General features: G+C 40.3%; 4 protein-coding genes across 6 annotated transcripts in view; 3 read left to right on the forward strand and 1 right to left on the reverse strand.

Moving 5' to 3' along the window:
• Positions 1–12,042, reverse strand: part of asic1b (acid-sensing (proton-gated) ion channel 1b) — a 256,548-nt gene extending 244,506 nt beyond the window's left edge. Inside the window, exons 1-6 of one of the 2 annotated variants that reach the window (XM_074641573.1) lie at positions 11,927–12,042; positions 9,573–9,728; positions 8,470–8,624; positions 7,832–7,921; positions 7,311–7,517; positions 3,820–3,997 (exon numbers count right to left, since the gene is read on the reverse strand). The gene's annotated coding sequence lies outside the window, so the exon portion shown is untranslated. Of the gene's footprint in view, positions 1–3,819; positions 3,998–7,310; positions 7,518–7,831; positions 7,922–8,469; positions 8,625–9,572; positions 9,729–10,726; positions 10,751–11,926 lie in introns of those variants that run through there. The other variant, XM_074641581.1, reaches the window with a different exon arrangement.
• LOC141771405 (elastase-1-like) lies at positions 2,054–15,687 on the forward strand. Of its 2 annotated transcripts, none has more exons than XM_074641634.1 (8): positions 2,054–2,275; positions 2,556–2,653; positions 2,741–2,841; positions 3,254–3,379; positions 3,620–3,756; positions 3,843–3,985; positions 4,711–4,860; positions 15,561–15,687. In XM_074641634.1, exons 1-8 carry the CDS (start codon positions 2,236–2,238, stop codon positions 15,570–15,572), a joined length of 807 nt encoding a protein of 268 aa, XP_074497735.1. In that variant the 5' UTR covers positions 2,054–2,235; the 3' UTR covers positions 15,573–15,687. The 2 variants fall into 2 exon arrangements, with proteins under 2 accessions (XP_074497735.1, XP_074497724.1); XM_074641623.1 differs by lacking the exon at positions 15,561–15,687 and adding an exon at positions 4,999–5,138 and having other exon boundaries at positions 2,055–2,275.
• Positions 12,635–15,687, forward strand: LOC141771400 (elastase-1-like). The gene is made up of 8 exons (XM_074641608.1): positions 12,635–12,794; positions 13,058–13,155; positions 13,243–13,343; positions 13,760–13,885; positions 14,135–14,271; positions 14,358–14,500; positions 15,272–15,421; positions 15,561–15,687. The coding sequence occupies exons 1-8, from the start codon at positions 12,755–12,757 to the stop codon at positions 15,570–15,572; spliced, it is 807 nt and encodes a 268-aa protein (XP_074497709.1). The 5' UTR covers positions 12,635–12,754; the 3' UTR covers positions 15,573–15,687.
• A 271-nt stretch (positions 15,688–15,958) lies between these two features.
• LOC141771393 (elastase-1-like) lies at positions 15,959–22,071 on the forward strand. The gene is made up of 8 exons (XM_074641595.1): positions 15,959–16,081; positions 16,232–16,335; positions 18,459–18,559; positions 18,770–18,895; positions 20,568–20,704; positions 20,799–20,941; positions 21,666–21,815; positions 21,965–22,071. The coding sequence occupies exons 1-8, from the start codon at positions 16,042–16,044 to the stop codon at positions 21,980–21,982; spliced, it is 819 nt and encodes a 272-aa protein (XP_074497696.1). The 5' UTR covers positions 15,959–16,041; the 3' UTR covers positions 21,983–22,071.
• Positions 22,072–25,140: the final 3,069 nt, after the last annotated feature.

The following is a 25,140-nucleotide window of genomic DNA, read 5'->3' on the forward strand; positions in this document are numbered from 1 at the left end:
TCATTGAGGGACTGCTGTGTCGTACAGTGCATTCTGCATCTTCGGGGGAGGAGCAAATTCAAGTGGTGATCCCCCCCTTCCATGGTGCCGCAGTTACATGGGGGGCCGGCCGCCGCACACTTTTCAGCGGAACGTGTGTGGGAAAAGGCCAGGCAATCCTACTACTGGCCCTTTATGTTGAGAGACATTAAACAGTGGTGTGAGCAATGCAGAGCCTGTCAGACCCAGAGGTGCCCAGTTCCCAGACAGAGAGCGCCCATGGGGGGGTCTCAGGCTGTCCGCCCGATGCAGAGGGTGGTTGCGGACATTTTGGAGTTGCCTCTGACCTCCTCCCGGGGAAACAGATACATTTTAGTAGTGGAGGACTACTTCACTAAGTTTGTAAACTTGTACGCCCTACAGAACCAGACAGCTCAAACAGTGGCCCACTGCCTGTTTGAGGACTATGTGTTAGTGCATGGAGTCCCAGAAGTTCTCCACAGTGATCAGGGCCGCCAGTTTGAGGCAGAGGTAATTCAGAGCCTCTTTAAACTGTTGGGCATAAAGAAAACGCGCACCACTGCTTATAACCCCAAATCAGATGGCATGGTGGAGCGTCATAACAGAACTCTGATCGATCAGCTGGCTAAGATGTTGCTTACTCATGGGGGTGAGTGGGACACGTATGTGAAGCAAGTCGCTTTTGCATACAACACCTCCAAGCATTCCAGTACACGGTTCACCCCCTTCTACCTCATGCATGGGCGCGAGGCCCGGGTTCCTGCTGACGTGTGTGTGCCCCTTGGCATTCTGGACTACCGGGGCCCTTGATCGCCACCAGAGTATGTGTTGTCCATGGCGGAGCGGCTGGAGTCAGCATTCAGCATGGCTAGGCTCAACGTGGCAGAAGCTCATGAGAGACAGAAACTGTATTATGATGAGCGTAGCTGCCACCGTGCCTACAGCGTGGGTGCGCTGGTATGGCTAAATAACCCCACTGAGAGCCGTACCAAGCTGGTGCCACACTGGAAGGGCCCCTATCGGGTGGTGCAGGTGCTGGCTTCTGGAGGGGAAGCTGCACTGACATACCGCATCATCAACCCCCTGGACTCATTGGAACGAGCCCATGTTGTTCACCATGACGGACTCAAACCGTACACTCTGCCATTACCGACACAGACTGTTCCTGCTACTCCTCCTCCCTTCACCTGCCCTCCCACCTTGGGGACTTTGCCAGCCTCCCAGCTTCCTGTTGGGGAGGGTCAGTTTCAGACTGGAGGATTAGATTATGGACTTGGGGGGGACTCAGTGGGGTCTGAACCCACTCAGTCTCGCGGGGGGAGAGTGGTGCGACCCCCTTCACACCTTAAAGACTTTGACAGGTTCTGAGTTTTATATGTTGTAGCCTTGTTGCACTTTAATGTTTGCCGGAGTTAAGCACTGTTTTATAGGAGGTATTGTTTACACAGATCACGGAATAAACTGTTGATTATTGTTATTTGGGTTAAGAAACAGGGACGTTTCCAGTTGAGGGGAGGAGATGTGTAACAGACTCTCCTACCCTTGTTCATGGGTTAAAACTGTATTTTGGCGAAGAAGATGTTTGGTCCTTTTCTGTTGCCGTAGGGCAGGAAGACGAGTGGGGAGAGCTTCCGCTACGGGTCTGGTGTTGTGTGGCAGGAGAATAAAATAAAGCTGGCGGGAGTTGCTGCTCACTGCTCATTCACCACGGCGTTTGTTATTTTTATATTATATCAGTTAGACGAACCCAAGGCACACGGCTACATTGGGAACTTTGGATGAGAATAAAAAGGTAAAAAATCATGTTTGACTTCATATCAGATGGTTGACGGAGCCATAAGGTCAGCCAGTCATCATTACACTTCTCCCCTTCAGGACACATTTCTGACAAAAATATGTTTTTTCTGCCCATAAACAGTGTCAAAAAAAGATGTTGTGGACTTTATCAAACACGATAAACACATAAATACCCTTCTAAATCCTTTTAATCACTATGACTAATGTCCTACAGTGATATAGGCTACGTGTCGTTCTTCTCTACGGGTCAATTCAGGACGTGTGTGGTAACCGACCTTGATAAACAGCGTGTGAGACAAACCACAGCTGCATACCTGGCTTTTGTCAAAGGGGAAAGAACCGCCACACTTTTCCGGGCCGACTGAAGGTCGAGTCGAGGTATAAAAGAAGGAGAGAAGCCCTCGCTCCTTTGCAGAAACCTTGTGACACACTACAGACATGCTTAGACTTCTGGTGTTGACAAGTTTCACAGCCCTGGGTGAGAAAATGACAGCACACACCGACTGTGCTGTATAACCATTCATTATTGATCTCCTTCTGTCTCGATCGCTCTCTTGCTCGATCAGTCAGTCACTCTCTCCGTCATCCAGTCAGTCACTCGTTTTTAGTTTAGTCAACACGCAGGAGCTCCACATAATCTGCCCTACCAGCATTCTTGCTGCCCTCATTTCCTGTTTCTGGAGGTGGAAAGCAAACTGTATTATTGTTGGAAACCATGTATAACTCATTCTCTCTGTTTTTTTTATGTTTTTAACCAGTGCTGGCTGAACTGGAGCCCCAGCCCAGGTACCTGGAGGACATTACTGAAAGAGTCGTGGGAGGTACCGTGGCCAGACCCAACTCCTGGCCCTGGCAGGTAATCTACCAATACAGAGCCACCATATCAGATTAAAAAAATCACACTTATTAATGTTTTGACACTGACATAGCTTCTTCTCCTTAGGTCTCTCTTCAGTACCAATCTGGCAGCAAGTACATCCACCATTGCGGAGGAACCCTGATCAAGGAAGGCTGGGTTATGACTGCTGCTCACTGTGTGGACCGGTAACCTAATGATTAACTCACGCATACACTCTGTATTCTTTGGCTGTATGAGTTTTAGGTGCATTTGTGCACATTTTTGTGATTACTTTGACTTGAATATCCATAACCTGCTCTTATCACAGAAAAATGTCACCAGCACGAGGACACATCTCACAGCCTCATTTATAACTGTCACATACCACAAGATTCATTTATTTTATTAGAAAGAAAGAAAGGAAAGTCTCCAAACAAAGGAATAAAAGAAAAAATAAACAAAACCAGGAGTCATTTAATGGCATATTGTGAGCTTTACTTTTTAGTTTACTGTAATAAGAATCCATGCTGATTTGCAATTAGTCATTTGAGTCACAACTAGAATTGATTAACAGTATTGTGTCTCGGTTTGCTTCTTTTTTTTTTTTAAATATTACAGCTCTAGGACGTGGCGCGTCGTTCTCGGTGAACATGACCTCTACAACGACAGTTACAATGAGCAATTAATAACTGTCAGCGACGTTTTCATCCATAACGGATGGGACTCCAACAGACCTAGTAATGGGTAAGAATTGTATTTTCCTCTATTTGCATGTTTTTGTTGATTTTATCTGTTATTTTCAAAAGTTTTCATATAAGTAAGTTAAAATGTCCATCTCTCAAATATCTTTGGTCAAACCTGTAAGTTCTAAGCTGGTAAGAAGTGGTGGTCAAACCCACCGACGAAATGTCCTCCTCAGCAGTGTGGCATCTTTACAAAGTTATTTTTGCCTCCTCCTGTTTGATCCATGGATCTCCACCTCAGGTTCGACATTGCCCTGCTGCGTTTGTCTTCCCCTGCCACCCTGGACTATTACGTCCAGCTGGGCTCTCTGCCTCACACCGGACAGATTCTGCCCCACAACAACCCCTGCTACATCACCGGATGGGGATACACTTCCAGTGAGTTCATCACACGATCCCGTCAGTTTTCAGTGTTTGTCTGTAAAACTAAATGCATCTTACCTTTCCAATTTCACCTTGTCCAGCCGATGGCAGCCTGTCCGCCCAGCTGATGGAGGCCTACCTTCCTCTGGTCGACTACAAGATCTGCAGCAGACATGACTGGTGGGGCAGCTTCGTCAAAACCACCATGGTGTGCGGCGGTGGTGGTTACGATGGCGGATGCAATGTGAGTCTCCCCCTAAGTGAAAAAAGAAATTTGCAAAGGTTATACACTCAGTAATTCAAAATATATAACGTCTTATTATAGAGGACTATAGAGGAGAAAGAAATCCTGCACAATTTAAAGCTTCAGAAGGTATAATATTTTTGGCATCATTGGGCAAAAATCTTATAATAATCTTTCAGCATATTGTAATTCAGGTGTTCTGAGGAGACTTTGGCCAATCACAGATCATTTCAGAGAGAGAGCATTCCTATTGGCTGTACTCCAGCTGGTGGGCGGTGCTTGGTATTTCCTCAACTGATCTCAACATGGCTGCCGAGTCACAAACTTTCTCATTTTACAGCTAAACAGTAGACTATAAAATGTTTCTAAAACATTTGAGGAGAGAAATAGGCATGCGACCGTTTGATCATTGTTTTCGAGTGATTGACAGCTGCTCAGAGACGGCAAGGCTCCAGCTCAGCACTGATTGGTTGTTTTCCTCCAGTCTGTGAAATTTTCACAGAGGAACATGATTTTTTTCAGATTACCTGTTTCATGCACTATTGTCAGGATATAGTGATCGTTTTATAAAAAATAACTTTTTTTTAAATCGCATTGCTCCATTTCTTCCCACTGCTGCTTTAACCCTTCAAAAAAGTAACTAACTATGGTGTTATTTATATTTTATATCCACCACTGAATGTCCACAAGACTGAAGATGCTCTCTTTAATCTCTTTCCTCTCAGGGTGACTCTGGCGGCCCTCTGAACTGCCTTGTTAATGGAAGAGACCAAGTCCACGGTATTACCAGCTTTGTGTCTGATAAGGGATGCAACGCGTACAAACAGCCCACCATCTTCACCCGTGTCTCCGCCTACATCGACTGGATAAACTCTGTCAGTATTGGGATATGTATATCTATCATATATAATAGAATAAGCTAAAAATAACTCATCAGTGTAGGAATGCTTGTTTAGATATGGGTTTTAGTTGCATTTGATGTGTAATCATTATCTGCTTCTCCTCTTTTCCAGTACATCATGTAAACAGACGAGTCATCCGTGTTGCGGCACATGAAGACAGAGCAAGCATTGGACCATGTTTTCATCTACTGTGATTCCTTCTGTCTCATTCTACAAAAAATAAACGAAATTAAACGCATCAGAACATTTAACCAACCACAGTCATTTGTGTCACTTTGAAGGTTACATTACTTTCGTTGTCAAACTATCCTACCCTGCAACAAAACATGTATAAAGAACACCTAAACATACAAATTCAAATTAAAGTGTTGCCACAGACTGTGAAAGTAAATAGTCAGCACTGTAGGTCCTTAGAAACACTTTTTTTTGTTCCAGTTAATCCACTGTGATGTGGCAACACGCCGTCACACGCTAACACGAACTGTGATAAAGTCTGAGACGGACTACAGGTGCCTTTCTGACCGCTGCCAAGCTCAGCGGAGGCTGCACATCAAACGAAGGTCAGCTCAGGGTATAAAAGAAGGAGACGTGCATTTAGACATGTGGAGACGCTGCAGACACGCTCGTGTTTCTGCTGTTCGCCACTCTCACAGCCACAGGTAACAACTATCAAGGCTGTGCTATAAATAATATACTGCTGAAAAATGCAATCTTTCTCTCTTAAAAAACTTGGAAAATAAGTACACTCTAAAAAAAAATCCACTGGCTCAACTTAAAAAAATGAAGGTAACAAATTGCATGGATCTTTTTAAGTAGTTCCAACTATGGCATTATTGAGTAAATCCTGAGTCTGTTGTAGTCTGACTAACCCAATTGATTAAGTTCAACCAACTTGATTTGCTTTGACCTCTAAAGGCTTAATTTAGTTTAACCAACTTGATTTGCTTTGACCTCTAAAGGCTTAATTAAGTTCAACCAACTTGATTTGCTTTGACCTCTAAAGGCTTAATTAAGTTTAACCAACTTAATATTAATCCAAACATTGTGTTGATATTAAATTGTCAAATTACTTTATTTAAGCTACTCTTATTTGAACTCCATCATACTCAAAAACATCCATGCAAATTGTTACCTTAATTTATTTGAGTATTAGTAAATAATTTCACTGAAGTCAAAATAAATAACAGATTTCAGTTCCAGCTTTTATGATCAAACAGTTTATTTTAGACATTTAAACACTTTGTCCAACTAGCTTCTTTTAACCATGAACATTTTTTATACCATGGTGTGTGCACAAAACCATGTCCAATGTTCCTCATTTCTAATGAGATCAGGACAGTAACCAAAACTTTCACCAGGAAACAATCGGTCTAACGATATCATGAAATGTATCCAGCAGCTCTTCACTCACAACGTTGTACTTCAAAAATAGAAATAACACAAACATCAGAACTGAATTAAACAACATACACTCAATTACCAGTTTATTGGATACACCTGGCTTAAACTAATGCAGTTTATCACAGCAGTCCTCCAATAAATCCTCCTGATTTTAATGTTGTGTCGATGCCATTTATCTCAGTGAGGGTAGACTGATTATAAGAAACACCTCAGTATAACACAATATTAGTTCAACATCACAAACATCCTCCAAAATGATCATAAAGTGTAATCAGCACCACACTAAAAATGCATTACTTTTAGCTATAGCTATGTAGACCCAATAAACTGGCAACTTAGCGTCAACAAATATCCAGCGTGAATATCCAGTGTCCACATAATGTCTTTCAAACAAACTGCCACTGTAGACAATGATGATGTAATCACTGCACAGGAAATAAGTACAAACACATTTCCTCAATCATCCCAGTACAAATCAACTATGAAAACACTTCTTTTTTGGGGGTCCTAACATGTCTTTATTACACGGCTGTGTTGAATACTCGATTCTGAATACGCGTTCTGGGGTCTGTAATTTCTTTATAGCAGACCGTTGCTATGTATAGCAGACAGTTTGTGTTAAAATATTGATTTCTTTAGAAAGTAGCTGTGTAATAAGCGGGATAATGTACAGCTGGCAGGTCACTGTTGTGAAAGAATCCCCTTCAGGGTGCTTCACGTCGGGGTGCAGCATCGCCCTGTCAGGGATTCTTTCACAGCAATGACCGGCTCGCTGTACATTATCCCTTATATAATAAACATTCTTACAAATTACAGAGGCAGTTTGGACCTTGAACATGATATGCTGATGTAGGCAAGCTGTATGTTAAAAAAAGTTTAAATACATAACTTACAATTTCCTGCTGAATTTGAGAACTGCTGTCTGCTTTTTGACATTTTTAGGACAGCAGTTTATTTTTTAGCGACATTAATTTCAGGCTGGCTTTCAGTCCATCTAGTTCGAGAAGTATCTTTTGAAATACCTCAAAAGTTTTCATCAGTTGTTTTGGGTAGCTGAGGTTGAGCGCGTATATCAGCCCCATCAACAAGGCACAGGCTCTTGGCACATCCAGGTTTTCCAGGACTTCTGTTCCCTCGATCACTATCCTTGCACTGGCTGGATCAGTCATTATGGCACCCCTGGTGACGACAATCTTCATCACTTCATCAGTATCCTGCACTTCACCATCCTGCAATAAGTAGATCAGAATAAACATTTATTCATCAAACATTCAACAAGTCATCATATGTAAAAACAGTATATAAACTTATATAAAGATACATATACTGTCTATGGTGTTATAAATTACGTTTTCAGGTTTGGGATTTTTTTTCAGATACATTTTCAACATACATGAATGTAACCATAATTTAAAAAAAATTAAATTAAAACCTTGAAAACACAAATTTTATTGGGGACCCACTCAAAACCAGCATCACTGCAATGTGTTTGAGTGTAACACAAAGTACAGTGTGTCAGAGCTTAAGCATCTGATTTACATACCAAGTGTTCTTTGAAGAGATCCTCCTCCTTTTCTCGGAGACACACCACCAGACAACGGATAGCGACCTCTCTCTTTTCCACTGAATCATCCTGTGAAGGAGAAAAAACAAAATCTTAATACTGCTCCTCCATAAGGATGTGTTTTTAATGATTACATCACTGGGAAAGAAGACTGAAGGGTGAGGTTTATGAGGCCTTTGTAACTCAATTAGTTTGTATTTCAATTATGCATTACAAAAGTAAAAATACAAAATAGATGATTTCTTTAATCTGTGTTAGAAAACAGTTTATTAACACATCTAGGAGACACTGAGCAAGATAAGTATTCATTTGAAATTGTACTTTTTACTATTTGGCAAATTTAAAGAGTAATTAAAACCTCAAACCACTTTGTTCAGCTTAAAACCAATGCGTGTGTGTTTGTGTATTTAGTAGTGCTGTTGATGGATTCAGGTCCAAATCTTGACATTTTAGTGCAAAGTATTTGAATTCTACATATTGTGTTATAAATATGCATAGTTACTGCCCTATACTGGTTGAAACCCAGCTATTGCAATTGAATTTTGCTATTGGTTGCTCCGGTTGGCAGGTGACGTATATGGTGGCAGCTTTCGTCACCAAACAACATTCATACATACCTCTAGCAGCATGTTCCTTATCCGCTGGATCTTCATTTTTGCAGCACCCCCGTTGACGAGGCCAAGGTCATTACTTTGGGGGAGTACCGGTCCAGTTTTGCCATGAACGTTGTTTCCAGGTTAACAGTGGTGATCCTTCTGAATTCTTCGTTTATCTGTTTAAAATAAGGCACAAATAAAAAGGCACAATTTGTTGATGTAGACGCTTGCATACAAGTCATACTGCAAGTCAAAGTCAAGTCAAATACATGACAAACTGTAATGACTACTTTGCCCTCTAGGGTAAATAAATGTAGTGCTTCTGGGTCACCACACGCTTCCCTGCAACAGCATATGCTGCCATTGGGAAGATGTCAGACAACTCGCGTGGCTCAATAACTTTAACACTTCTTGTGTTTTCAAGCTCATGGCTTCTAAGGCAGAGGTCTTCAACAGGGGGTCTGCGACCCTTAGGGGGTCCGCGGAGGTACTGCAGGGGTTCGCGAAATTTTCTCATTATTATTTTTTTTTATTTGTATTATTCATTATTATTATTTTATATTAATTTTTTGTTTGACACATTTTTTTTGTATCCCCCCCGCCCCCCCAATTCCCCCCCCCACAAATTTAAATGTCTTTAAATACACATTAACATGAATCCAACATATTGTAGCGAACAGACAAATGGAGGCAGAAGTAATATCATGCAATTGACAGACATTGTTGATATTGGCATTGGTATCAGTTAACAAGGTATGTTTATAAATGGCAGTGGCATGGCCACCCTACTCACTATACCTTGCACATGTTTAAAATAAAAACATGAATATATGAACCTGTGTATTATTTGAATAGCTTAGTGTTGAATTCACAATTAAAAGGTACATTTAGTTTAATATAAAACACAATTGTATACAATATATATAGTAGAGGGTCCCTGCTCCATCTGTCCATCAGTTTGGGGGTCCTTGGCCTGAAAAACATTGAAGACCCCTGTTCTAAGGTGTTCAGTATACCATGCATTTAAACATTTCACAATGAACCCAACCTGTAAACTGTCAGCTTTGAGGCTTCACTCTTACATAATCTCCAGCATCTGTAACAATAGAAAAAAAACAACGTACCTGTGGACATGGCCTTTTCCCCCCTCATTGCAGAGGAGGTGCTGCTCTCCCCTGCAGGTACTTTGTGGGACTGCTCCTCCAGACGCAGCAGGATGTTCTCAGGCTTGGATGATTTTACACTGACTAAGTGTGAAGGTAGTCCAGGCCCTGCAGAAACTAGAGAAAACACAAAACAGTTATTTCCTTTCATACAGCCATTACTAAACTTTTTATGACCTGTCACTCCATCAGGGTAAACTGGTGGATCAAAGAGATGAGGATTACAGGGTTTAACACTAACTCAGTTGCGTCCTCTACTAGTCTCTCACACATTTTACCAAATCAGAATAACAATGTTTTTAAGAATAACTTCCTTTATGTTCAAATCAACATTTTGTAATATATATAATTGTTTTCAGAACCTAAAAATAACATTTAAAAGTGTGATTCAATCCATATAAAAATTAAATAAGCTACTGTATATACATTTAATAGTTAAACATTTTGAGAAATAGGCCTATGCTTATTCTCTTTCTTTCTGAGGTTTTACATTTTGCTCTCACTCATTGAGACTATGAACAAAACAGGATCTCCTCTTTCAACACTCAACACTTATGTACACTGTTTTTTTTGGCCCATAGAACAGGTAAATCGGCCCATTTCTTTTCCTTAATTGACACTGGGCTGGCCCAATCGCTCTGTGCCAGGGCGACTCCCGTTTTTCATCGCCCTCTCCTGGTTACTTCTCTGGGTCACAATTCATATTTCTCCCAATTTATGTCAAATTTACTTTTTTTTAACCTGTTTCTGGCACTGTACAGCATGTACAATGCTAAAAAAGCGACAGCAGGGGCAAAAAAATGAATTATAACTGATGAATATTAGATGATGCTAGATATTCACACACAAAGTTTATGCCAGAGGAGCGAATTATTCAGTCTTCTTTCCTGAGATTTAAAGGTAAAATTAGAAGTTTAACATGAAAATGCTGTTGCAGTGTACTTATTATTTTGTTATTTTCATTGTTTTAAAGTCACCAGAAGTCAGGAAACAAAGCCCCGCGCATAGGTGCATCAATCTACATACCGTGTATTCTGCATGCGGCTGCGTGCATACAGTATATTGTAGCTTTAATATGCCGCCTGCCAAAGTGGCTAGTAGGTCTTACTACTAACTGCCTTCTCTCTGATCCCACTCCGTGCTCAAATGCGTCACAGGTGCGCCAAGTTAATCATCCTGATGAAAACTCCTATGGTGAACATGCGGTACACTGACGTGTCCCGGTATGAGGGTTTGATAATATGGTTACCCATCAGTGGCGGCCGGTCAATAGAGGGCGCTAGGGCGCCGCCCTAACTGAGTCACACACAAAACATTACTACTACTACTAATAATAATAATAATAAAAATTATATAAATTGTCAATATTTGTGTTTTAAATATGGAATGCACCCAGTAGTATGTGTAATTTTATTGTAATGTGTAATTTGATTGTAATGTGATTATAGTCTATGTTGTATTAATAATCTGAATCTGTAAAGTAACTTAAGTTGTCAGATAAATGTAGTGGAGTAAAAAGTCTAATATTTCCCTCTGAGATGTAGTGGAGTAGATGTAGAAAGTAGCTGAACATGGAAATACTCAAGTAGAGTAGAAGTACCTCAAAATTGTATAAAAGTACTTAAATAGAAGTTACATTCCACCACTGAGTACATTTTATACTGTTGTGTTTTTCAAAGCATTATTTACTCTTCCTGTTGGAATAAAATAATTGTTAATTATTTAACTGCAAAGTAGTAATGTGTTTTTGATTCCTTCATTTTTTTTTGCATTAAATCATACCGGGATGTTTGCTGAAATTGATTGGATGTGGCACAGCCCTACCTAGAAACATTTCTACCAGCCGCCACTGTAACCCATAGTAACAGTGACTCTCTTGACGTTAGCCACCGCTGAATTGTGCTAATGTCAAGTCCTGCTTATTTGGCGTTTCCACAACGTGGAACATTACTGCATTTTTAGCTGCAGCTCAATTAACCAAAATAGATTTTAAACCGAAGTATACAGAGTAAAATGTCAAACAACCCACCCATGGAGCTGCTGACCAAACCTTTATCAACCTAGTGCCAACTTTAAATTAGAACAAAAGCAAACAGATCCTTGTAACCATCCTTGTACCTATTTAACTAACAATGTACAAGTTCACATGTGCTAAAATGTGCTAATAAAAGACGACTTTGAAGACACTGTTGGCTAACGTTAGCTAACAGGACTTTGTTCTTCCCTTTAGTGCAGCATGAAAACGACTACCTACAATGTGTGCTGATGCAGTAAGCAGCTGTTGTGAATGAAACAAAGCAAAATGAATTACTTACCAAGTAACTTGACTGATATTCATGTTAGACTCCTGTTGCTCCCCCTGCTTGATAAATGCGGTCTGGCAGCAAAAATCAAACTGGAGCAGCTCTCCGAGAGTCGCCCGCCTAGTCCCGCCCTACTGTGCTCTGATTGGCTAGTTCCAACCGTCACATGACCTCTTTGTCCTATCCCTAACCACGTCCGACCTGGAGTGTGTTAACTCAAGAGATATAAGTTACACTAACTTATAATTTATTCTAAATTAATATATTTTTAAGTAAAGACAATGTTGTTAATTTTTCAGTTTGACCGACTTATTTTATTAAGTCTTCAACTGACTAAAACACGTACATGTAATAAACTTAATTTTTTTTGCTGAAAGACCATATTGGGAACTTTGGATGAGAATAAAAAGGTTTGACTTCATATCAGATGGTTGACGGAGCCATAAGGTCAGCCAGTCATCATTACACTTCTCCCCTTCAGGACACATTTCTGACAAAAATAGTTTTTTTCCCCCCATAAACAGTGTCAAAAAAGGTGTGGAGGACTTTATCAAACACGATAAACACATAAATACCCTTCTAAATCCTTTGAATCACTATGACTAATGTCCTCCAGTGATATAGGCTACGTGTCGTTCTTCTCTACAGGTCAATTCAGGACGTGTGTGGTAACCGACCTTGATAAACAGCATGTGAGACAAACCACAGCTGCATACCTGGCTTTTGTCACAGGGGAAAGAACAGTCACACTTTTCCGGGCCGACTGAAGGTCGAGTCGAGGTATAAAAGAAGGAGAGAAGCCCTCGCTCCTTTGCAGAAACCTTGTGACGCACTGCAGACATGCTTAGACTTCTGGTGTTGACAAGTCTCGCAGCCCTGGGTGAGAAAATGACAGCACACACCGACTGTGCTGTATAACCATTCATTATTGATCTCTTTCTGTCTCGATCGCTCTCTTGCTCTATCAGTCAGTCACTCTCTCCGTCATCCAGTCAGTCACTCGTTTTTAGTTTAGTTAACTGCTCTACCAGCACTTGCATTCTTGCTGCCCTCACTTCCTGTTTCTGGAGGTGGAAAGCAAACTGTATTATTATGGGAAACCATGTATAACTTGTGCTCTTTGTTTTTTATGTTTTTAACCAGTGCTGGCTGAGCTGGAGCCCCAGCCCAGGTACCTGGAGGACAGCATTGAAAGAGTCGTGGGAGGTGACGTGGCCAGACCCAACTCCTGGCCCTGGCAGGTAATCTACCAATACAGAGCCACCATATCAGATTAAAAAAATCACACTTATTAATGTTTTGACACTGGCATAACTTCTTCTCCTTAGATATCTCTCCAGTACAAATCTGGCAGCAGGTACTACCACACATGCGGAGGAACCCTGATCGAGAGAGGCTGGGTTATGACTGCTGCTCACTGTGTGGACAGGTAACCTAATGATTAACTCACGCATACACTCTGTATTCTTTGGCTGTATGAGTTTTAGGTGCATTTGTGCACATTTTTGTGATTACTTTGACTTGAATATCCATAACCTGCTCTTATCACAGAAAAATGTCACCAGCACGAGGACACATCTCACAGCCTCATTTATAACTGTCACATACCACAAGATTCATTTATTTTATTAGAAAGAAAGAAAGGAAAGTCTCCACACGAAGGAAACAAAACATTTTTAACAAAACCAGGAGTCATTTAATGGCATATTGTGACCTTTACTTTTTAGTTTACTGTAATAAGATTTCATGCTGATTTGCAATTAGTCATTTGAGTCACAACGAGAATTGATTAACAGTATTGTGTTTTGGTTGGCTTCTTTTTTTTTTTTTTTTTAAATATTACAGCCCTAGGACGTGGCGCGTCATTCTCGGTGAACATGACCTCTACAGCGACAGTGGCAAAGAGCAGACCATGACTGTCAGCACCGTTTACATCCATCCCAGATGGGACCCCACCAGACTGGGTAGTGGGTGAGAATTGTATTTTCTTTTATTCGCATGTTTTTGTTGATTTTATCTGTTATTTAAAAAAAAAGTTTTCAGTTCAGTTCAAGTAAGTTAAAATGTACATCTCATAAATATCTTTGGTCAAACCTGTAAGTTCTAAGCTGGTAAGAAGTGGTGGTCAAACCCACCGACAAAATGTCCTCCTCAGCAGTGTGGCATCTTTACAAAGTTATTTTTGCCTCCTCCTGTTTGATCCATGGATCTCCACCTCAGGTTCGACATTGCCCTGCTGCGTTTGTCTTCCTTGGCCACCCTGAACTCCAACGTCCAGCTGGGCTCTCTGCCTCAAACCGAACAGATTCTGCCCCACAACAACCACTGCTACATCACCGGATGGGGACTAACTTCCAGTGAGTTCATCAAACGATCCCGTCAGTTTTCAGTGTTTGTCTTTAAAGTTCAATGCATCTTACCTTTCCAATTTCACCTTGTCCAGCCGGTGGCAGCCTGTCCGCCCAGCTGAAGCAGGCCTTCCTTCCTCTGGTCGACTACAAGACCTGCAGCAGCCCTGACTGGTGGGGCAGCTTCATCGCAACCACCTTGGTTTGCGGCGGTGGTGGTGCCGAGGCTGGATGCAATGTGAGTCTCCTCCTAAGTGAAAAACAATATTTGCAAAGGTTGTACACTCAGTAGCTCAAATTATATAACATCTTATTATAGAGGACTTTTTTAAGAAGAGAAAGAAATCCTGCACAATTTAAAGCTTCAGTGGGCAGAATATTTTTGGCATCATTTGGCAAAAATCCCATAATAACCTTTTAGCATATTGTATTTCAAGTGTTCTGAGGAGACTTTGGCCAATCACAGGTCATTTCAGAGAGAGAGCGTTCCCATTGGCTGTACTCCGGCTGGTGGGCGGTGCTTGGTATTTCCTCACCAGATCTCAACATGGCTGTCTGGTCACAAACTTTCTCATTTTACAGCTAAACAGTACACTATAAAATGTTTCTAAAACATTTGAGGAGAGAAATAGGCATGCGCTGCCTAGTTTGACCGTTTGATCAGAGTTTCCGAGTAATTGACAGCTGCTCAGAGACGGCAAGGCTCCAGCTCAGCACTGATTGGTTGTTTTCCTCCGGTTTGTGAAATTTTGCAGATGCCATTAGGAGCACCGGAGGACACAGAGGAACATGATTTCTTTTTCAGATTACCTGTCTCATGTACTACTGTCAGGATATTGAGACTGTTTTATAAAAATTACTTTTTATTTTTATAATATTTGCTCCATTTCTTCCCACTGCTGCTTCAACCCTTCAATAAAGTAACTAACTATGGTGTTATTTATATTTCATATCCACCACTGAATGTCCACAAGACTGAAGATGCTCTCTTTAATCTCTTTCCTCTCAGGGTGACTCTGGTGGTCCTCTGAACTGCCTTGTTAATGAAAAATACTACGTCCACGGTATTGCCAGCTTTGTGTCTAGTATGGGATGCAACGCGCCCAAGAAGCCCACCGTCTTCACCCGTGTCTCCGCCTACATCGACTGGATGGACTCTGTCAGTATTCGGGATATGTATATCTATCATATATAATAGAATAAGCTAAAAATAACTCATCAGTGTAGGAGCGCTTGTATAGATATGGGGTTCAGTTGCATTTGATGTCTAATCATTATCTGCTTCTCCTCTTTTCCAGATCATGATGTAAACAGACGAGTCATCAGTGTTGCGGCACATGAAGACAGAGCACGCATTCGACCATGTTTTCATCTACTGTGCTCCCTTCTGTCTTATTCTACAAAAAATAAACTTAATTAAACTTTGAGTGATGACTCATTTCGCATTTATTTATTTACGAAACCACAGTCATGTGTGTCACTGTGAAGGTTACATTACTTTCGTTGTCAAACTATCCTCCTACCCTGCAACAAAACATGTATAAAGAACACCTAAACATACAAATATCAAGTTAGAAACACTTTTTTTCCCCCAGTAAATCCACTGTGATGTGGCAACATGCCGTCACACACTATCACGAACTGTGATAAAGTCTGAGACGGACCACAGGTGCCTTTCTGACCGCTGCCAAGCTCAGCGGAGGCTGCACATCAAACGAAGGTCAGCTCAGGGTATAAAAGACGGAGAAATGCATTTAGACATGTGGAGACGCTGCAGACATGCTCGTGTTTCTGCTGTTCACCACTCTCACAGCCACAGGTAACAACTATCAAGGCTGTGTTATAAATAATATACTGCTGAAAAATGAAATCTTTCTCTCTTAAAAAACTTGGAAAACAAGTAGAATTAACACAAGAGGAAACCATGTTTAAATGGTGTTTTGATGAGTTTCCTCCGTGCCTCCCTCAGTGCTGGCTGAGTTGGAGCTTCAGTCCAGCTACAAGGAGAGCAGCATCGCAGGAAGAGTTGTCGGAGGTGGTGATGTGCCTTCTCACACCTCTTGGCCTTGGCAGGTACAGTATCCCAAAGCCAGACAGAACATGTAAAGAAAATATTGTGTACGTGCAAAAGCCTCTCTTTGCCTTACAGCACAGGTAGAAGATGAAACCAAAATACTTGGGAGGTTTGAAAATGGGCGATTCTGCATGTACCAGATGTTTTTGAAAGGTCAGCCTAAAGGTCAACTCTTGCTCTAATTCCAACAACAGCCTTTCTTATGTTATCTCCGGGAGAATAATTTATAATACATTTTTGGGAAATACTCTTTTATATACATGCTTTATTTCTGAGAGTTAGAAGAGAAAATTGATGTGACTCTTTCTGTCCATTATGAAGCTACAGCCAGCAGCTGGTTAGTTTAGCTTAGCACAAAGACTAAAAACAGCTTGCAGAGCGGGAAAGAAAAACTGCCATCTTATCGTTTTCTTATCCTGGATTTTGTTATGCTGGTTGTTTTCCAGTCTTTATGCCAAGCTAAGCTAACTAGCTGCTGGCCTCATATTCAGCATACAAATAAAAGATATAATATCTAACTCTTGGCAACAGAACGAATAAATGTTTTCCCCAAAATATTCAATAGGGAATAGGAATTTGACATCATCAACAACAAGTTGGACATTTTTGGAGGGTAAAGGGTAAGAGTGCCATCCTGCTGAACGGCTGAACTAAAACAAAACACTACACAGTGAATACGATTAAAAATACGAAATGTAGAATATATATAGTATACAGTCAGATACAAAGGTAGGCTAATGTTATGGGTTTCATTTTGCAAGATACCGGTAGATTATTTATGCAGTATTAGCTGACGTAACATACGTCAAAACATTAGCTATCTAATCTTTGTCCACATGATTGTGTAGTTGTCATATGGCTTGTAGATATCAAGGTACCAATCTGTTTGTAAATTGGACATGAGCCTCCAAAGTTTTACATTTTTTAAATTGCTGACAGGTGTAGTAGGCGCTATCGCCAAAACACATCATTGACTGTAATGGGTGGCAAGTTGTCAAGGTCCTCCTACTTCGTAAGGATCAAAATCATTAACTTACTTCAGTTTTGTAATATATAATTTGCCCCTGTCAGCTTCTCTTTACATGGGCATTTGTCTTTCACACATACTTTATACATTACTGATGGTGGAAGAAGTACTCACATCTTTTACTTATGTAAAAGTAGCAATACCACAGAGTAAAAATACTTTGTTACAAGTAAAAGCCCTGGATTCAAAATCTTACTCAAGTAAAAGTACAAAAGTATTTGCATCAAAATATACTTAAAGTACCAAAAGTAAAAGAACTCATTATGCAGAATAGCTCATTTCAGAATGATGTGTATTATATTATTGGATTAAAATGATTGATGCATTAATGTGTTCATCACTTTAAGGTTTAAGATGGTATAGATAATAAATTACTTTAATGGTAATTACTTTATATACTGTTGGGTAGCTTAATCCATAATAGTATATCATAATCTATTAGTTGATTTATATTTTGTATTGATAATCAAAATCTGCAAAATAACTAGAAACTAAAGCTGTAAAATAAATGTAGTGGAGTAAAAAGTAGCTACAATATTTGCCTCTGAGATGTAGTGGAGAAGTATAAAGTACCTCAAACTTGTACTTAAGTAAAGTATTTAAGTAAATGTACTTAGATAACTTTCCCCCACTGCTGCTGATGATGATGATGAATGACAAATGACAGCTGAACAGACCGGTGAAAGCTACCGTAGCTACATACTCTAGCCTTAAAAAAAGGCAGTGCAGCCCCAGAATGGTCCGCGATTCACATTCTCTATTATTACTCTAAAAGTACTTTCCTAAAAAGGTGATAATATATTTCTAAGATATTTCCTAACTACTAATAAGCAAAAATGTGGTTATGCTTCTGTAAATGCAGGATTTGACTTGGTGAACTACAGAATATTTTTTTAAGTAAATTCAATTCATATAACAAGTGAGTCTTTAAATTGTCTGTTTTTTTTTCATGTGCAATGTTTTTAATTTACAAATCCACACTCATTTATCAGCCGCTTCATTATAATACAGGGCAGCGTAAAGATAAGAATAAAAGAACTTTCCTTTAATGTTTTTAAGGTTTGGAGAAGTAATATTTTGTTAATGCTGCTCCAGGTCTCTCTCCAGTATTATTCGGACGGTTCCTATCACCATTTCTGTGGAGGAACACTGATCAGGACAGGATGGGTCATGACCGCTGCTCACTGTGTGTACAGGTAGCAGATAAACCTTCTATTATTCTAATCTGATTTACGGCACAGTACATTTTATATGCCCACACATAGTTTTTTTTTGTATTCTGGTTTTGTCTTTTTTCACACCACCTGCACAAATATGTGTTTTCTGCTTCCTTCCTTGTCTTTGCTTCTCACCTCTCTTATAATGTTTAACTGTGGAAACAAATAAACTAACCCAAGCTGAAACAGTTCCAGCTCCATTCGTGTGGTCCTCGGTGATCTTATCCTGCACTCGGGCCATAACACTGAGCAAGTAAGGGATGTCCACAGTGTTTATATCCATCCTGAATGGAACAATGACAGCATCTCCTCTGGGTGGGTCCATCTGTTATTGCACTCTAGTATCTGTCTTATTCTCACAGACGACATACAGTAAACATTTTGTGTAAACATTTCTTTAAAGGGGGACATATAATGAAAAACTCTCTTTTTCAGTGCTTGTTCACACACATTTGGGTATCTGGAGTGCCTACCAACCTACAAACTGTGAAATAAGACGACGTAGTCAGTTTTTTTGTGGGCTGCCTAGATCACAAAACATGTGATTCATTCAACAAGCCATTCAGATTTGGCTCCCCTTCTTATGTCACATACAGGCTAAATAGAATATATCGCTCACAGCTTGAGAACTACCTTTGCAAAGGTGGACTATATTTATCTCTCAAGCCAATCAGAGCAAACTGGGCTTTTTTGGGAGGTGGGCTGAAAGTGACTGTTTGTAAGAATCAGAAATGCTTGTTAACAGCGACACCTGTGGCCGTTAAGTCAACGAAAGTCAGCGTCGGGCTCGCGCTTGTGCTCGCTCTAAATAGACATGAACGAGCATCGCTCTAAACAGTGAGGCGACACACGTCAGCTAAAACCACAATATCACTCTATATTTCAGCTGCTTGGCTGTAATGTTAGCTGACCAGACGAAGGTCTCTCCATGAATCACTGCTGATACTAGTGTTGGCTTTTCCTGCTTCAGCCTCCCGACCGCGCGAGCCCGGAGGGAGACACCGGCACACGGTCGGAGACGATAACGTTTCTCGCTGCGGAGCCCCGTCACTTCACAAGACACGGGAAAAATCTGTTGGTCTGGAGGAGCTGCAGCATTTATTTCTGCACAAACGTCCACTAGATATTCTCAGAGCTACGAAGTCTTCTGCAGTGTGTAGTGTGCGCGCATGCACGTGAGGTGGAGCGAGCTGAGTGAAGGCAAGCAGGCAGAGGAGCAGAGGAGCTGCGTAGAGCAGAGACTCCGGCCCTGGAGACCAAAGCTACGGTCTCCCCCGCGTCCTCCAACCACGGCCAACACTGTTTAACAGACGGGCTTCACTAGATATAACTTTGCGGTTTTGGTGCTTCCGTGTAGTTTGTGTTGGAGTCTTGTCTGAACAGCGTAGCCATACGCATGCGTGCATATGAGAGCGCGCATGGGACACCGACCCGGGTGATTTATACGTGTAAAAAGTTACAAACAGTCCCTTTAAAGAGACAGATGCTAAAATGGAGCATTTCAGACAGAGGGTGAATACAGGTATATTCAGACAGACAGTATGAGAAAAATAATGTGTTTTTTTTAACATTAAAGCATGTAAACATGTTCTAGTAGAAACCCGAAATACAAGTATGAACCTGAAAAGAAGCATGATATGGGTCCTTCAACATCTTAGCTTCATACAGCGTTTAGCCTTATTTTTACAGTGTTTTACGTAAGGGATAATGTACAGCAAGCCAGTCATTGTTGTGAAAGAAACCCCGACAGGGCGAAGGGGTTTCTTTCACAACAATGACCTGCTAGCTGTACATCATCCCACTTATTACATGGCTACTTACTTAAAAAAAACAATAAATTGACACAAAAACGGTCCACCAGAGTCCGACATCAGAAGTGCGCCCAAAGCAACAGTCTGTTATACATAGCAACGGTCTGCTTGTGTTGTGATTAGATGATACAATTACAGTAGAAGAATATCAAACAGTCCCATTCTTTGACCTTTAGTAATGACATCGCCTTGCTGCGGCTGTTGACTGCGGCGTCAGTGACCTCTTACGTGCGTCCGGCCTACCTGCCTCCTTATGGCGAGATCCTGCCCCATAACCACCCCTGTTACATCACTGGATATGGACGCACCTCCAGTGAGTCAGACTCCATAACTCCTCGCTCTCCTGATTCTGACTGCAAAGTATGCAGTCATCAATGTTTATCTCTATATGTTGTGTGTACCTGCAGCTGGTGGAAGTATGTCAAACAGAATGAGGCAGGCCTACCTTCCTGTTGTCGACCACCAGACCTGCACCAGCTCCGGCTGGTGGGGCAGCACCGTCAAGACCACCATGATCTGTGCTGGAGGAGGCGCTCAGTCAGGATGCAACGTGAGTCTGAAAATACTGCATGTAGTCGAAATAATAACAGCCTGGACTGATGGTCTAATGCAGTTTATTCTGTTTCCATTTACTTCATCGACCAACCAAAGAGCTAAACAAGAATTAGCTTAACAAGCTGAAGGCGTTATAAATACATTAGCGTTAATCTCGTTAAGCACCACTTCCAAAAAGTTAGCAAATACACTAATAAACTCAAATTACTCGACAATTTGACACAAATAAATGCAATTAATACCACGTTGCTCTTTCGACTGGAGCTTAACTCCTGTTATACTCTCCCCATTCATCTTCCAGTTTGTTTATCTCCATGTGGTTAACGTTACTGCACTGTTTAACCGTTTTCTATAAATATCCGTTCACCTGTCTCTTATGTCTTTTCAAAATAAAAGCACTTCCGTGTTCACAGGAAATCTCAAAAAATAAAAGCAATATATATCCAATACATTACAAACATACACTTACACGTGAAACCACACTGTGTGCATTTGGGTCCTTTACATTATAAATAAAGTGAAGAACTGATTTCTCAAACCCAATCAAACCAAGCACACTTATGATGATGAATAATAATACAAACAATCCTCTTCTGTTGTTCGGCAACAGCCTAGCAGATCTGCCGAAGCTTGTTACAACCATAGACAGTATAAATACAAAAAGCTATATTTGTGGCTATGTATCTGTGTACATTTAACTGCTCTTTGTTTCATCCTAGGGTGACTTTGGTGGCCCTCTTAGCTGCAGAGTTAACAACAGCTATTATGTCCACGGGGTAGCCAGCTTTGTGTCAGGTATGGGATGCAACGCGCCCCAGAAGCCCACTGTCTTCACCCGCGTCTCCGCCTTCATCACGTGGATGAACTCGGTCAGTAAAAAAAACAGACAATATAAAGACTCACTTGTTATGAATTTAATTTAATTTTTAATAAAATACTGTAGTTCATCAAGTCAAATCATTTGAAATGAATGTGCAGTTGATGAAGTTACTGAATATGTGTCATGTTCTTCTTCCAGGTCATGGACAATCCTTGAAATGGATCAAACAGAAATTACTGCAGAAGTGAGCTTGTTCTCCGTCTGCAACCAAATTTCCAGATCAAAATAAACTTGTTCAAAATCAATATTTGTGTCTTTAAACTATTTTAACTGCCTGGTGTCCTACATTTCTTAGCGTTGACTGCTTTTGGAGTCATCTCTTAGTATTTCTCTGGCTAAGACATTTCACATTATGATACTATACATGGTGTCTCATACATGACCCTGACATTCAGATTAACACCTAACAAGCTGCTTTCTTATCAGACCTCCTCAAACTTCACATTCACCATTTTCCCATTCAGTGCAGCATGTGAGTGAGCATTGTCAGCAAGTTAACTCTGTGACAGAAAGGGGACAAATACACAGACGAGAAGACACTTCAAGGGACACAAAGATACACTTTTGTATTTTGACATAATACAAATTTGATCTGATTCCGAGTCCCGACAGCCAGCCGTCCCGAGTAAATGCTGACATTCATTTTGCAGTTTTTTGGCTGGCCTGTCCTTTTGTATTATTTATTTTTCAGATTAAACTTTTGTTTTCTCTTTGCTCCCATCAGAAATTAGTCAGATAACATCGCCCTGATTGGTGTTTAATAAACAGAAGGTTTGCATCTCAGGTGGTTTTGCGACATTTTTGAAGAAAACGCTGCAATGAGCATGGAAGCACTAATAGAGGACATGCAGTACAGTATATGCAAAGATAAGTCTGCCTATAGTGGGAACTGCACACATTCTGCAGCTGTGCTAGCAGAAGGGAGATAGCTCAGACAGATAGACGGATAGACTGACTGAACTCATTGTACCCGGTGTGTCTCATATCTTTTCAACAGGTTCTTTGTTATGTAATTGAATGCTTAATTATGACCTTGAAACAACTCTTCCATAAATAAGTTTAAAGCAGCGCCTATGGGGAGGTTTTGGCAACCGTCATTAACGTGTCACTATACGTATTAGTTACAACCTTCCACACTGTAAACAATTGCTGTTAATTTACGGTAGGATTTCAACAGTATTAACCTGTTATTGCTAAAAACAGTGCTTTACTGTTAATACAAAAGAAAACCTGTTAAATTACGCTCATGGGCCGTTTTTTAACTGAACTATAATGCATTCTTAAAAAACAGCACTTTACTGCTGATCAACTGTCTAAAGTATCATCAGTAACAGTTTCATGCAGTATTTTTTTTAATTCTGGGACCTGATCTGCACATGTGAGGCTTGTACATTGTACATGATTGTAAAATCAGTGAATTAGCTTTATTGTTCTTCACTCACATGTTGTTCTGGTTTGCATTCTTTGCTTGTAGCCAGCTATAGACAGACATTTTGGGAAAAGTATCAACAAGTCTATTATAGCCTTTTTCCTATTGTGCTTTTAATTGTATTTAGTGTGACTATTCCTATGTCTGTAACCTGCTAAGTCTATTCATCTAGGCAAAAAATAATGTTTATCAAAATGTATGTAAAAAATACAACCTAAATAGTGCATTAAAACAAATCAGTAAGATAATGTAAAAGAAAGGTGAAAAACAGCTATATAACGTATCTTTAAACAGTAAATAAACTGTAAAATACTGTGACATTAATAAAAAAAAAACAGTTCAAACTGTATTTTTCATTAACGGTACAAAGCTGTAAATTTCAGCGACAGTATAATAATGTTAATTTTACAGTAACATAAAGGCAACCCTGCTGCCAGTTCTTTACTGTTATTTTACTGGGAAATTCTTAACAGTGCAGCTATACTTTTATTACTATACTGTAGGATTGCTGTAGTGGATGGATGTTCTTTGCAAGACTCTTTAAAGTTGAAATAAAGAAATCTCACACTATATACTCTTCTTACTAAATGGTCACTCCTCTTTTTATCACACTGGGGGTCTGATCTTGAACCGCCCGACTCCCTGCTGGATCAGCAAACTTTCTGTTGCTGCCGTTACACAGGTTAGACTCAGCGGCCGCTGGCCTCCAGCCTGCTGTGAAACCAGCCTGCTGTGATTCCCTGCGCCGGGGTTTATACTGGCTAAAAACATACACGAACCGTACAGACCACGGTGAGAGAGTAGTGTCTGTATTCTTGCTACTAGTCTTTCTAAAACTGAGCAAAGCAAGCTATAACGTAAACTAGAGGACAACGCCTCGTGAAGATTATAGGATAGCAGTGTTATTTTGCTCTCAGAGTTTCAGGAGTTTGATTGAATCTGTTAGTTAGTAGTTATTTGTTTGGAGTATATAGTCAGACATTACATTGCACCTTTAACAGGTAAGCAACCACAACAGCACAGTCAGCTGTTCTTTGGAGATAAACTTAAATCTGCAACATGCTTTTGTCCCTGCTGATAAACAAGTCAAACATTTAACAAATGCAATAATTTAGCTGGGGTACAATAATATGATGATGATGTTATGTGATCACTCTTAAATTAAAGAATACATTTAGACTGGTGATTTATTCATCATGCACACTACGGAGACTGATTGAAAGCACATGAGGTATTTAAAAAAAAAATGTCAGTATTATTAATAGAATGATATTTTTACCAAAATAGGCTCTTTATCATGATTTATTGGGAGAAACCAAGCAATCATATGTAAAATCAGACATTCAGCCCAAATAGAATAATCCTTTGTTTCAAGTTCCTTGTAGTAGCTTTAATTAAAGAGTCTTCTATCTGTCTAAAACCAAGGACGAGTGCCTTAAGCAGCTGGCGGCTGGAATAAATGACTTGGCCTTGTGCACTGCCAATCTTTTTTTAATTATTTAATTCATGCCCACAAATTAATCAAAACATGCAATCGATTATATTAAATTGAGGAAATTTAATATCTTGTGCACACAAATTAGCAAATCAGTAAATCATGGCCTCGATATATATTTATTTTCTCTCTATGGCCTCTCCCGAGTTCTGTATGTTACTAACTACAGTAGCTAAGTAAATAGCACATCTTACCCTAACCTACTTACCCTTTCATACTGTTAGAATCTATTAGCCTGAGGTGGCTTATGTTTCCAGCCACTCTAGTGTTAAAATGCACATTCTACTCAAACATGAATTTTGAAACACACTTTCAGTCAATTAAATATGGTCTATGCAACTGAAATGCTTAATCACACTCAGAGACTGTGGGGATAATCTATCTTGGAGT

The sequence above is a fragment of the Sebastes fasciatus genome, chromosome 1, assembly GCF_043250625.1.
Source record: "Sebastes fasciatus isolate fSebFas1 chromosome 1, fSebFas1.pri, whole genome shotgun sequence".
NCBI classification, from domain to species: Eukaryota; Metazoa; Chordata; class Actinopteri; order Perciformes; family Sebastidae; genus Sebastes; species Sebastes fasciatus.

Excerpts from the sequence above, each read along its gene's own strand:
- LOC141771405 (XM_074641634.1), top strand. The coding sequence starts at position 2,236 with ATGCTTAGACTTCTGGTGTTGACAAGTTTCACAGCCCTGG. Across the intron at positions 2,654-2,740 it reads CCAACTCCTGGCCCTGGCAG|GTCTCTCTTCAGTACCAATC; the intron begins GTAATCTACCAA and ends TCTTCTCCTTAG. Across the intron at positions 3,380-3,619 it reads TCCAACAGACCTAGTAATGG|GTTCGACATTGCCCTGCTGC; the intron begins GTAAGAATTGTA and ends TCTCCACCTCAG.
- LOC141771400 (XM_074641608.1), top strand. The coding sequence starts at position 12,755 with ATGCTTAGACTTCTGGTGTTGACAAGTCTCGCAGCCCTGG. Across the intron at positions 13,156-13,242 it reads CCAACTCCTGGCCCTGGCAG|ATATCTCTCCAGTACAAATC; the intron begins GTAATCTACCAA and ends TCTTCTCCTTAG. Across the intron at positions 14,501-15,271 it reads GTGCCGAGGCTGGATGCAAT|GGTGACTCTGGTGGTCCTCT; the intron begins GTGAGTCTCCTC and ends CTTTCCTCTCAG.
- LOC141771393 (XM_074641595.1), top strand. The coding sequence starts at position 16,042 with ATGCTCGTGTTTCTGCTGTTCACCACTCTCACAGCCACAG. Across the intron at positions 16,082-16,231 it reads CACCACTCTCACAGCCACAG|TGCTGGCTGAGTTGGAGCTT; the intron begins GTAACAACTATC and ends TGCCTCCCTCAG. Across the intron at positions 18,896-20,567 it reads AATGACAGCATCTCCTCTGG|TAATGACATCGCCTTGCTGC; the intron begins GTGGGTCCATCT and ends TTTGACCTTTAG.